This window comes from Mus pahari, chromosome 9 (genome assembly GCF_900095145.1).
Source record: "Mus pahari chromosome 9, PAHARI_EIJ_v1.1, whole genome shotgun sequence".
NCBI classification, from domain to species: Eukaryota; Metazoa; Chordata; class Mammalia; order Rodentia; family Muridae; genus Mus; species Mus pahari.
Window position 1 is genome coordinate 92369856 of NC_034598.1, and position 12354 is coordinate 92382209.

The 12354-nt window shown below is 46.8% G+C and overlaps 1 protein-coding gene across 2 annotated transcripts in view; it reads right to left on the bottom strand.

Moving 5' to 3' along the window:
* Tdg (thymine DNA glycosylase) overlaps window positions 1-11998 on the bottom strand; it is an 18303-nt gene extending 6305 nt beyond the window's left edge. The window contains exons 1-4 of one of the 2 annotated variants that reach the window (XM_021205066.2): window positions 11814-11998; window positions 5248-5423; window positions 2554-2795; window positions 2016-2085 (exon numbers count right to left, since the gene is read on the bottom strand). In XM_021205066.2, the coding sequence (XP_021060725.1) occupies window positions 2016-2085; window positions 2554-2795; window positions 5248-5423; window positions 11814-11836 (511 nt within the window). In that variant the 5' untranslated portion in view covers window positions 11837-11998. The remainder of the gene's footprint in view (window positions 1-2015; window positions 2086-2553; window positions 2796-5247; window positions 5424-11813) is intronic. The other variant, XM_029542492.1, reaches the window with a different exon arrangement.
* Between the last annotated feature and the right edge of the window lie 356 nt (window positions 11999-12354).

The following is a 12354-nucleotide window of genomic DNA, read 5'->3' on the forward strand; positions in this document are numbered from 1 at the left end:
CTAGCCTGGTCTACCAGGTGAGTTCCAGGACAGCCAGAGCTATACAGAGAAACCCTGTCTCGAAAAACCAAAAAAAAAAAAAAAAAAAAAAAAAAACAAAAAACAAAAAAACAAAAAAAACAAAAAAAAAACAAAAACAAAAACAAGGAAAAAACCAAACCCACTGATGGAGTAGTTTACATCATGTTGCTAAAACTGCAGGGAAATAAAAGATTTAAAATATGCCTAAAAATTAGTAACCTACATCAAATACCATATTGAACAATGACAGCAGACTGGATACCATGCTAATTTCTGACTTTAATCATAATTTTCCTACAAGAAACTATTACCTTCTTTGCACACACAGCTTCAAACTGAGTTCTTACCTAACATTACCACTTTGCCCTTAAGATTCCTCCCTCACTCCCAGCCCCCCACCCCCGACTAAACTCAAACCCTTGAGGGTAGAGGAAACAAAGACACTTTCTCAGAATTTTAAAATAATGGGCACGCTATGTTGCTAGTTTCAAGAACACATTATCACTTGGCCTAAACACCTACAGTCTGCCTCTCAGACAAGCAGTATTGTCTGAGGACACACACGGCCACAGCAGGCAGTGGTAAAGGATCTAGCTGTATGGACAACTTGCATGTGTAGAGCAATGCAGTAGCAGAACCTGGTTTCAAGCTCACTAGCAAATGAGTCTTTGCCGCTCTCTCCTTCTATAGAAACTGTCTTTCTTGAATGTCTCGGACCAAAGCACTTTACACGTAACCGATACCCCACAACCAACAATCTTTTAAGGAACTTTTTCAGCTATTTTATGTGTATAGGTGTGTCTTAGGGTTTGTATTGCTGTGATAAAAACCATGACTCCAGTGGGAAGAGTGGGAAGGTTTTTGGAGTAAAGGTTGTGATTTGGTTTATTTCAACTTACATCTCTCAGGTCTCACTCCATCACTGAAGGAAGTCAGGGCAGGCGCTCAAGGCAGGACCCTGGAGGCAGGAAGTGATGCAGAGGCCACGGTGGGTGCTCCTTACTGGCTTGCTCAGCCTGCTTTCTTATACAACTCGGGGTCACCTGCCCAGGGGTGTGATCCCCCACAGTGAGCTGGACCTTCCCATAGCAACCACTAATCAAGGACGCTCCCCAGGGCCCAGTGTAGTGTGGCACTTTCTTGGCTGAGTTTCCCTCTTGCCAAAGTACTCTGAGTTGTGTCATAGTGACATAAACAAACAAACAAACACCAAAACCAACCAGAACGGGGTGGGGTTGGTACCCAGAGAGGGAAATGGGTCCTCTAGAGCTGTAGCTACAGACAGTTGTGAGCTACACTATCTTGGGATAGTTTGGAATCAAACCTGGATGCTCTGAATGCTCTTAACCTCTGAGCCTCCTCTCCAGATCCATAATCAATACTTTTTCTCTCTCCAAGAAAGTAAAACTGACAAAAACCTGGGAACATTAATACTTTTGTCTACACTGCCACAGCAAAGTGTTATTGTTACTATATCTATGGAGTATGTACACACACACACACACACACACACACACACACACACACACACACATAATCACTCAAAAATAATTAAGGCCAGACGGTAGTACATGTCTTTAATCCCAGCACTTGGGAGGCAAAGGCAGGTGGGTGTCTCTAAGTTCAAGCCACCCTGGTCTACATAGGAGTTCCTGAATAGCCAGGACTACATAGAGAGACTCTGTCTCAAAACACCCCCCCACCACCTCAAAAAAGAAAATCTTGAAACCCTTTGAGCAGAGGGCAAGCGCAGAGGTTAGCCCAGTTGTAGAATATGTGCTTAGCATCCTCAGAGTCGGCTCTGCTCCCCAGCTCCACAAAACCTCCAGGAAGTACTCTTCCACACCCTCCACTCTCCACTAACGCCAACGTGCAGTGACAGACCACAGCCGGGACTGAGGGAAACATGCAACACGTGTAGCTTATTCCTATAATTCTTGTCACTGTAAAATCAACCCATTAATCCTACAAATAAAACTACCTCACTCACTTACAGAAGTGATTTCCAGGCCCAGGGTAGTGATGTCCTTTGTAAGCAGCCATTAATCCCGGGTTAATGCCAATCTAGAAAACAAAGTAATTGAACACTTTTGTTTTTAAAACCTCAGACAAATATTCCATTGTTTCATATGCAAAATTCATATAAACGGCAGGTTGTCCTGTTACTACCCACCCCTACTATGTATTATACTAAATTATTTTGTGTTTTTCCTTAAAAATAAATAAATAAATAAAGATCTCTACCAAGAAAGGAAAGGAAACTAAAGAAAAGAAAATAGCCAGACAGTGGTAGTACAGCCTTTAATCCTAGTCCTAGGGAGGCAAAGGCAGGCGGATCGCTAAGCTTGAGGCCAGCCTGGTCTACAGAGTGAGTTTTAGGACAGCCATGGCTACACAGAGAAACCCTGTCTCTAAAAACCCTAAAACAAACAAAACCCCGCTTTCCCGAAGAATGCTATTTGTAAGAACCACTGCTAAGAACAGTTAATCCTCTGGTGCTATCCACTGTCAGACAAGGACACAAATCCTTACAATCACAATATCCAGATTGAAGGTCAGGATGTCAGGCAGAGTCTTGGTCAGAAGCTCGGCTTCAGAGACGCCGTTGAAACGGTCCACTTTCCTTTTCACTTTAAATGCGTCTGTGATTTTCTCTTGCTTTTCTTTTGATTTTGTGGACTTGCCGGATTTCTTTGACGTAGCAGGTTTCTTGGGCTCCACTGGTTCCTGGGGCTCTACTGCTCTGGGTTTCCTTTTCCTTCTCTTTGGAGCTTCTGAAACAGTGATTCCCAGAATGTGGTGGCAGAAAACATAGAAACCGCAGGCGACTCCACAGCAGTCATGCTATGAACACCTGTGCTACCCGATCCCACATATGTCCTTGAATTTCTGTCTCCTCTGCAGCTTCCCCTCTTATCCCTCTCCCCACCTAGGCACATCTGATGACCACAGACTGATCTTCTATACAGTATCACTTGGGTTCTTGGTTTCCCAGGGATCTATATAGTACTTTATAGGTATTCTAAGTACATAAATCATTAAGTAAACACATTTCTGAACAAGGCCAGACAAGGAGGTCCACATCTTTAATGTAAGCATTCAGGAGGCAGGTAAAGAAAGTCACCCTGAATTATATATACTAAGATTCTGTCCTCAAAGGGAAAGGTTTTTAACTCACTTTCTACTAGTAGACACACAGGTGGCTTATGGCTTGTTTTAGAAGTCATGTGGCACAGACTGCTCCACACATTCAGAGTGACACGAAAGTGCTGAAGACAAGCTCTCTTGGGGCTGGCAGCATTGCTCAAAGGTAAGAACAGAGCTGTGTACCCAGGACCTTCACATGATTGATATAAAGTCTGAACTATGTGTGTTGATACTCACTCTGCACATTACAGAGTGTGTGTAACACCACCCACCATTTCTATCCAACAAATGTCAGCCCTGACAGTCCAAAGTGTCTCTTGACAATGGTAATGTCTCCTGAGGCACAAAGCACTCTTGGCTGAGAAACAGACTCAGTTACTCAATGGGAAGCCTGTGTTCCCTCATCTTTGACTCTCTGGATGCCTTCCTGTTTGCTCTGGTTCCATTCTATTATGTATTTTCTCAGCCAAGCCTGGAAGGTTGCTTCAGTCGCTCCTTTCCAGGATTCTACCACCACAGACTAGCTGTTGGAGATCCCTAGTTCTCAGTGTCTGCAAACACAGGAAAGAGAGGCTGGAGACAGCCCCAGCCAGGAAGTTAGGTGTGGCCCTGGAATTATAAGGCAACTATGAGCACATTCCTCCTATAAATGCTGTTACTGCTACCCAAACACCTCAATCTATGTGGCTTCCCTCCCAATTCTTCATCTGTGAGGCACTTCGTGCAACCAACTGCATGCCAGGAATCTATGAGCGCTTTGGATAATGTCTGAGTGGGCAGGGGATTGAGAGCTGGATAGATGGGGACTTGGGGTTCAGCCCACCGAAGGTTCCTATGTTTGATACTTAGCCCCACAATAGCTTTGCTGGAGAGGTGAAGCCAAGTAAGGGGTCCTTAGGTTAGCTGGGGAAATGCCCTTAGAATATCAGCTCCCTGTCTCTGTGGCTTCCTGTCTGGGGATGTGATTCTCTCTCACATGAACCTGTGCCACCGTGGTACCATCCGCCATGAGACCTTTCTCGGGGCTGGAGACATGGCTCAGTGGTTAAGAACACCGGCTGCTCTCACGGAGGACCTGCTTTGATTCCTGGCGTCACTCGGCAGCTCACAACCCTCTGTGACTCCAGTTCCAAGGGGTCCCCCACTGTCTTCTGGTCTCAGAAGGTACCAGACATGCAAGTGGTTCACAGACTTGCAAATGAAACACCATACACATAAAAATTAACAAAATAAACAAACACACACACCTTTTTAAAAAATCTTACTCCAAAAGAAAAATGTTACTCGGTATCAAGTTCGTCATTATAATAATATAAGGGACTACAACTGGTCCTTTGGTTTCTCTTTCTCTCTTAGCATCTATGTGAAATACATCCAGCTGGAGAGATGGCTCAGCAGTTAAAAACACTCGCTTGTTCTTCCCTGCAACCACATGGTGGCTCACAACCATCTGTAATGGGATCCGATGCCCTCTTCTGGGGTGTCTGAAGACAGTGACAGTGTACTCATATAAATAAAATAAATAAATCTTAAAAAAAAAAAAGAAAGAAAGAAAGAAAGAAAAGAAATACATGTACTATAGCCATGGAATTGCACCTCTTGAGTACTTCCCAACTCTTTCTCCACACCCTCTAGTATTCCTCATATCTTCCCACTTAAGACCCTCCAGACCGACGTTTACATGCCCGTCTATGTGAGTCACTCCTTGGTTCACACTCTCTCAACAGCTCCCTACTACTTTGGGAACAGCAGTGTGCACTCCTTAGGGTTCACATAAGCCTGACTGCCTCATCTGCTCCCATCCCCACCTTCTCCTCTGCTCCACGATCACTCAGGGGTCTGGGGCCATGCCTTAGTTGCTTCTCAGCTGGCACAGCCCCTCCTTTGTTGTTCATAGGGTGACTTTTGGAGCTCCTGTGTTACTGGTCTGCTGCCTCTGAGCGCCTGGACCAAGTTAAACGCCAATGCTGTGAGGTCTCTGGTCACTCATCCTGTGCCCGCTGCAGCGCTTAGTGTGCAGGAGCGCAGCATGTGTTCACTGGAGGCGGAGGTATTCAAGGGAGACCATGTAAGAACTACCTGGTGCAGGTTCCTGGGCAGGAGCTTCTGCGGGCATCTGCTGTTCAGTCACGGTTGCCATGCTAGGAGCTACTGCTGGCGTCTGCTGTCCAGTCGTGACTGCCATGTTAGGAACTTCTGCCATCATTTGTTGAAATGGAAATGAATACAAAGCTTGAACTTGCTCCAGAGAATAGCTGAAAGAACAAGTAAATGTTCTTTATGTTACCACAGTAAAAGTTACCCAAGGGTTAGTTAAATGACCAAAGAATCTTCAGAATCCATACTGTTTATAGCCAGATCATAGTCATTACTCAGGTAACAGGAGAGAAGGAAGGTCTATTCTCCTCTGCGAATAGAATACTTTCCTGACTTTACCAAGTACACACACACACACACACACACACACACACACACACACACACACTACCTCTTACTGTTCAGTGGCCAGATATGCCACCTCCACCACAACTTGCCTGTACTTTCTCTGAGATGAGATCACAGGAACTTTCAAGTTTGATAGGCTTGGAGGACTATCAATCCATATGAATTAAAAATCATGGATTGGAGAGATGGCTCAGCGGTTAAGAGCACTGACTGCTCTTCCAGTGGTCCCCAGTCCCCAGCAACTACATGGTGGCTCACAACCATTAGTATGGGGATCTGAAGCCCTCTTCTAGTGTGTCTGAAGACAGCTACAGTGTACTTACATATATGAAATAAATAAATATATTCCTACATGCACTAATCCTATCCAGGCACAAAAATTTCCCCATCCGAGTAGTGTAACTTAGCTTTTCTTTGTGTGATTCTTTAAAAAAAATTCATTAAATCTGGCTATTTTGTTATTATTTTTTGTTACTGTCTTTTTTTTTTTTTTTTAGGTTTTTCGAGATAGGGTTTCTCTGTGTAGCCCTGGCTGTCCTGGAACTCACTCTGTAGACCAGGCTGGCCTCGAATTCAGAAACCCACCTGCCTCTGCCTCCCAAGTACTGGGATTAAAGGCGTGCGCCACCACGCCCAGCTTTTGTTATTGTCTTAATTGTTTTGTTGCTTCCTACTTTGTAGACAGTAGAAATGGATAATTTTGTAGATATCTGTTCAGCCTACAAAACAAACAAAATTTTCCAATCTCTCTTCTGAGCATGGCTCCATTAAAAGCAAAGCATGCAGGTCTTGCTGGCATGGTGATGCACACCTGTAATTCCAACCCAGCTACAGAGAGACCCTGACACAGAAAGCAAGCAACCAATGTAAATCCACTCCAAACCCTAAGCCTTCAAGGAAGCAATTTCCAAAAGCCTTTCTATAGTGGCCTAAAAGCAATGTCTCAAGCTGCTTCTGTCAGCACAAAAGCAAGGAACACAGACATAGGACACTATAGCAGTGTCTACTACAGCAGGATACACTACAGTGGGATACACTAAGTAGTGNATACTACAGCAGTGTCTACTACAGCAGGATACANTACAGCAGTGTCTACTACAGCAGGATACACTACAGTGGGATACACTAAGTAGTGTATACTATAGCAGTGTCTACTACAGCAGGATACACTATAGTAGGATACACTAAGTAGTGCATACTACAGCAGGATACACTATAGTAGGATCCACCACAGCAGGATACACTACAGGATACACTTACAGCAGTATACACTATAGCAATATACACTACAGCATCAAATGATGGCATTACATGTAGAATGCATTCAGAAGTAAAGTGAGAAGGAATTTACTTCTTGGAGAGAGAAGTCATGCTTCCCATGGCTTAGCAGCGCTCGCTCTCTCTCTCTCTCTCTCTGCCCCCCCTCCATGTGTGTGTGTGTTTTGTAGGTCAGAGCTGAGCTGGAGAGATGTCACAGTGGCTCAGAGAACTCACTGCTTAGAGGATCCAGGGTCAGTTCCCAGCACCCACACCAGGCAGCTCTTAATCTCCTGTGACTCCTGCTCCTGGGGACTGGACACCCTCTTCTGGACTCTGTGCACTTTGACAGCGATGATGCACCCACTCCCCTATACACTCAAACACACATAAATAAAAAAGCAAAGGTCAAACAAGCCACTTCTGTAATAAGAGTTATCTCAGTAAAATGGCCAAGTCAAAAGGTAACATAAACTGCTGGTCAGTAGTGGCACACCCAGCACTCAGGCAGGTGAAATCTCTGAGTTCAGGCCAGCCTGGCCTACAGAGTGAGTTCCAGGACAGCCAGGGCCACACAAAGAAACCCTGCCTTGAGAAAACCAACCAACTAACCATTCAACCAACCAACCAAACACAAAGTTTACATAAACTAAAGAACACCCTAGGTCAAATGGCACACAATAGATTTTCCCACACTGCCTTGCTGTGTGAACTCTGCTCCCTTAGACTGTTCATTCCCGGGGGAGGAAAGCCTTTCCCTAGCTTAGCCCATTCAAGAACATGATACTAACAGCCACATGCGCCTTGAGACTTTCTGCCCATGAGCATGCATGATGAAACGAACAAGAAATACTCTGTATGTTTATCATGGCTTCTCTGCCCCTGCTTTGAATCCTGAGTTTTCAGAGAGGCCCTGGAAAGGACTCTTGCGCAGTACTGCTTGAATTCCTCAGCATAGGTCACAAAGGGGACACAGGACAAGAAACTGTGAGAGGCTAGCTTAGAGTGCTGCATGCTCAAAGACAATGAACAGGGGTCCCATTCCAGCGGATAGACACTTTTGCTTCAAGAAGGGTTGCTGGAGAGAAGGTCAGGCACCAGTGAGGAAGAATATTAACTCTTCCTTTCAAGTTCTGTTTTTTGAAAACAAACAAACAATATACTCCAAAAGAACAGTTATTTGAAGCTAATTTTATGTATGTATTGTATGTATGTATGTATGTAGCATGTAGTGCCTGTGAAGTTCAGAAAAGGGCGCCCAGGCCTCTACACCTGGACTTAGCCATAGTTATGAGCCTCCATGTGGGTGCCAGGAATCAAATCCAGGCCCTTGGCAACTGTTAAACCTTCTCTCCACTCCCAAATTTGTGCTTCTTTAAATACAGTTCTCAGGTTATCGAATGGCTCAACAGAGTATCTTGCAGCAACATGAGAAACTACAATGCAGCTACTAAAAGTTCACGGTATTTTGAAAAAATACAGAAAAAGTATACTTAAAATATTTTGTGCCGGGCAGTGGTGGTGCATGCCTTTAATCCCGGCACTTGGGAGGCAGAGGCAGGTGGATTTCTGAGTTCGAGGCCAGCCTGGTCTACAGAGTGAGTTCCAGGATAGCCAGGGCTACACAGAGAAACCCTGTCTTGAAAAAAAAAGAAAAAAAAAAAAAAAAAAAACGCGCTCTCTCTCTCTGTGTGTATATATATATATGTGTGTGTGTGTGTTGTGTTTGTGTATGTGTATATTGTATGTATATATATTTATTTTGCATAGGTCTCATGTAGTCCAAGTCTCATCTCTACATAGTTCAAGGTGACCTTGAACTCCTGCTCCTCCTGTCTCTATTTCTCAAGTGTTGAGGTTATGATCATATTTGGCCACGAGAATTAAAGTTAGCATTGTGGGACTAGCTTCCTAGTGGATATAACATCTCTTACGTGGGTGCAAGCCATACATGTACATAGAAACCATCACAACTTTGAATACTAGAAAACCAGAATTCTAGATAACCTAATTTTGTTATTGGATACTAGTTCAATCTGCAAGTGACAAAAACTTGCTTCAAGTTGTTTAAATTCTTTCTTTTTTTTTTTTCATTTCAAATGATTTGTGTGTACCTATGTTTGTTTGCATGTGTTTATGTGCACGACATGCACATAGAATCTGTGGAGGACGAAAGGGAAGTCAGGGCCATGAACAAACCTGTGGGTGATGGGGAATTCATACCCTCTGCAAGAACAGGCAGTGCTCTTGACTACTGAACCAATCTTTCCAGCCCCCTGTTCAAAAGATTTAAAAACTATGTCGCTCGCACGCACGCACGCACGCACGCACGCACGCACGCCACACTCGGCCTTCCTGGGCTAGGATTCTGCCGTGTTCCCGAATGCTAAGTCTCCAGGAGAGGGGCAGCAACAAGGAGCACTGAGTCATCACCCCCACTTCCAGTCTCCCCTCCCTCGATGTGATAATGCAGAATTAGATTTAGCAGCCTCTACATTCAGCAGCACAAAATCTGCTCAGATCTGAACAGGCCCTGTACTCGTGCCTTTCCTGGTTGGTATGGCAATACCTGAAGGGGGGAAAAAAAAGCAACTTATGAGAAGACCTTGTTCCTACACTCAGTTCAGAATACAGCCCACCGTGTGAGGGAAGGCTAGGCAACGTGAGCCACTTGGTCCATGTGTCAACCACGAGGCAGAGAAAGGGGAAAGCGGTGCTTAGCAAGCTCTTTCTTTCCCCGTTTGCGGAGGCTGCAGGACGTTAGAGGTAAAATAATAAATAATCAGCTGTGCTTACTGTCCCCCATCCTCACCCAACAGGCTTCCTAGACTTGCTTCACTCTGACTCATCCTGACACTTTCCTGGGCAGTGCAGTCCAACACCCAGCTTTACTGAGCAGAGGTCTGCAAAGGGGGTGGGGGGGGGGAGGCGCACTACTGACCACTGACAGTACCACCACGCTCAGGGCAGGTCTCCTCAGTTAAACTTCTCCACAGGGGCTTGGTCTGGTTTTGCTCTCTATCAAATGCTAGATACTGGGATCTGGTTGTCCCTCTCCCCGCCCATCTCAGGGATGAGATCCTCACATATATCAGCTTTTGTTGTATAGCCCTTGCCGCCGCCCCCACCCCCAAACCCTGACTGGTTAATAAAGATGCCTACAGCCTGGGCTGTGCAGAAGAGAAGGGGCGGAGTGAAGGTTCCTGGGCTTGGGGTCTCAGGAGGGACCACCAGAGAGAAGCGAAAGAAGAAAAAAGTCTCCATGGGGAAGCATGGATCCTGAGCACATGGTCCCGAGGGCTGGCCTGATGCAGCAGGTCAGCCCAAAGAAAACATGGCATGTGATGTCTCGGGGCTACTGACAGAGAAACAGACAAACAGCATGGAGGGCCGATATCTGCCCAGCTCTAGTGCTTTTTAAGCCTATTATAAATGGAAAGGGTTTTGTGTCTTATACTTGGGAACTTAATGATCTGAGATGGGGTAGAAACCCCCAAATAATATTTACTGCAACACACACAGCTCCAGGGACCTGGCAGTGTGGACCTCGAAGGAACACCACATACACGCCTGCTGCTGACGTGCCACACGGAGAATGCCCACTTACTAGTGTGTTAGCTCCTTCATGCAGAGTGCAGGGAGATTTTAGGGACTAATCGTTATTTTCAGTTCCTGCTGGGCCTGGCAGGAAAGACCCATGACCACAGCCATCTGAGAGGCTGCGGCATGAGGCTCATGAATTTAAGGTCCAATGGAGCTACAGAGTGAAGCCAAGGCAAGGCAACACAGCAAGACCTTTACAAATACCGAGTAAGAAGATGTCTGAGGGACATGACTCACTGGGTAGGCGCCTGCTTAGCACACTGGAGGCTCTGGGCTCAATCCCCAACCACACTCTCCTCCCAAACAATAAAATTCTAGGTTCACTTTAACATCGTTTCAGTAGTATGACATCAAGGTCATACACACAATTTAGCCTTGGGTTAGAGAGAGAGAGATAGACAGACAGACCACACACACATGTAAGATTGTGCCTCTTTTTTTGTTAATGATTCACTATTGCATCCATTCAGCATGTATTTATGTAGACTCCAGTTCAACCCACCAGTTCTACAAACCCCTCTGAAAGTTGGGCCCGCACATTTCCCACTTTCACCAGCAGGTCCCTGGCACCCTATAGTTGGTAAAGACCTGAAGATAGGTCTACCTGTCCTGTGAGTTGAGACCCTTCTGCAGTGTCCCTTTTGATCGTTGAGTGGCAAACCAGACTTTCACTCCCATGGACTGCTATCAGCCCCCGTCAATCTGCTCAAAGAAGCACAACAATAATACAGCCGTCGAGTGGGAAGGCTGGCTGAAGACAGAATCTCTTGCCTAAGTTCAATGTCCATTCGCCACTCAGAGGCAAGCTAATTCTTCGCCAGGCAGGCCTAATACCTAAATCTCTATTCCGTTTACCGGCGAAGACTTTGCCATCTTGTTTTTCTTAGTTAGCTTTCTGCGAAGAGTCTACATTTCCAAACCTATACTTTGGCAGGCCCGCCCTGACATTACCAGCCCCACTAAGGAAGGGACAATTTTAAAGACCATCCTAGAATGAAAGACATCTAAAGATTGACTTCCTAGCGTGTTATACACACTCCACAGCAATAGTATCTACCCCGCGAGCATGAGGAGGACCCTGCAGCAAGCGCGGCCACAGGGCACCCGCTCCGCCTTCACAGTCCACGGTGACGGAGGGTGAAGAAGAACCGCGGGCGGAGGCTGCGGCCGTGCACACACCACCTTTGAAAGCTCGCGGGTACCGGAGGCTGAGGACCTGCGCGGACCGCGGGGGTGGGTGTGGGGGGAGGGAAGCGGGGAGGTCCCCATCGCGCACGCGCAGGCCGGCCTTTGTGCCGGCCGCGGCCCTGACCGACCCCAGCCGCGAGAGCCCGCGTTACCTGCGCGCGGCCTCTGCGTCCATGGCGGCGCCGCAGAGGGTACGGCCACTCCTGCCGAGCCCACGGGCGCCCGCTCTGCCGCTCGGCGCGCGGACTCACCACAGGATCGGGGCGGCCGGTGGATGGACGGCACTGGCCTCGGCCCCTCCCACGCTGCTACATCACCGCGGCGAGTCCCCAGCGCACTTCCGTCCCCCTCCGAGGAGGAGGCCGGCGGCCTCGCCATCACGTGATGCAGGCCAGGCCAATGGCGTCTCCTTTTCGGGGCTCCCCGACCGCCGCTTAGCCTTTCGGGAAACGTGGAGCTGGGAGAGGATGGGGAGCGCCCTGTCTGACGTCAGCTTTTGTGGGCTCTAAGCTTCCTTGTAGGTGGGGGTTAAGGGTGATGGCCTTTAGGAAGTGTTATGCGTGGTGGTAAATTCATGTCTTTCCACCCCAAATTTTGTGCGGATTAAGAGCTGCCTGTTTTGGGGCTCACAGAGCCTGAGTTACCAACCAAGGAGCCTGCAGGAGCTGGACCTAGACCCTCTACACGTTTGTA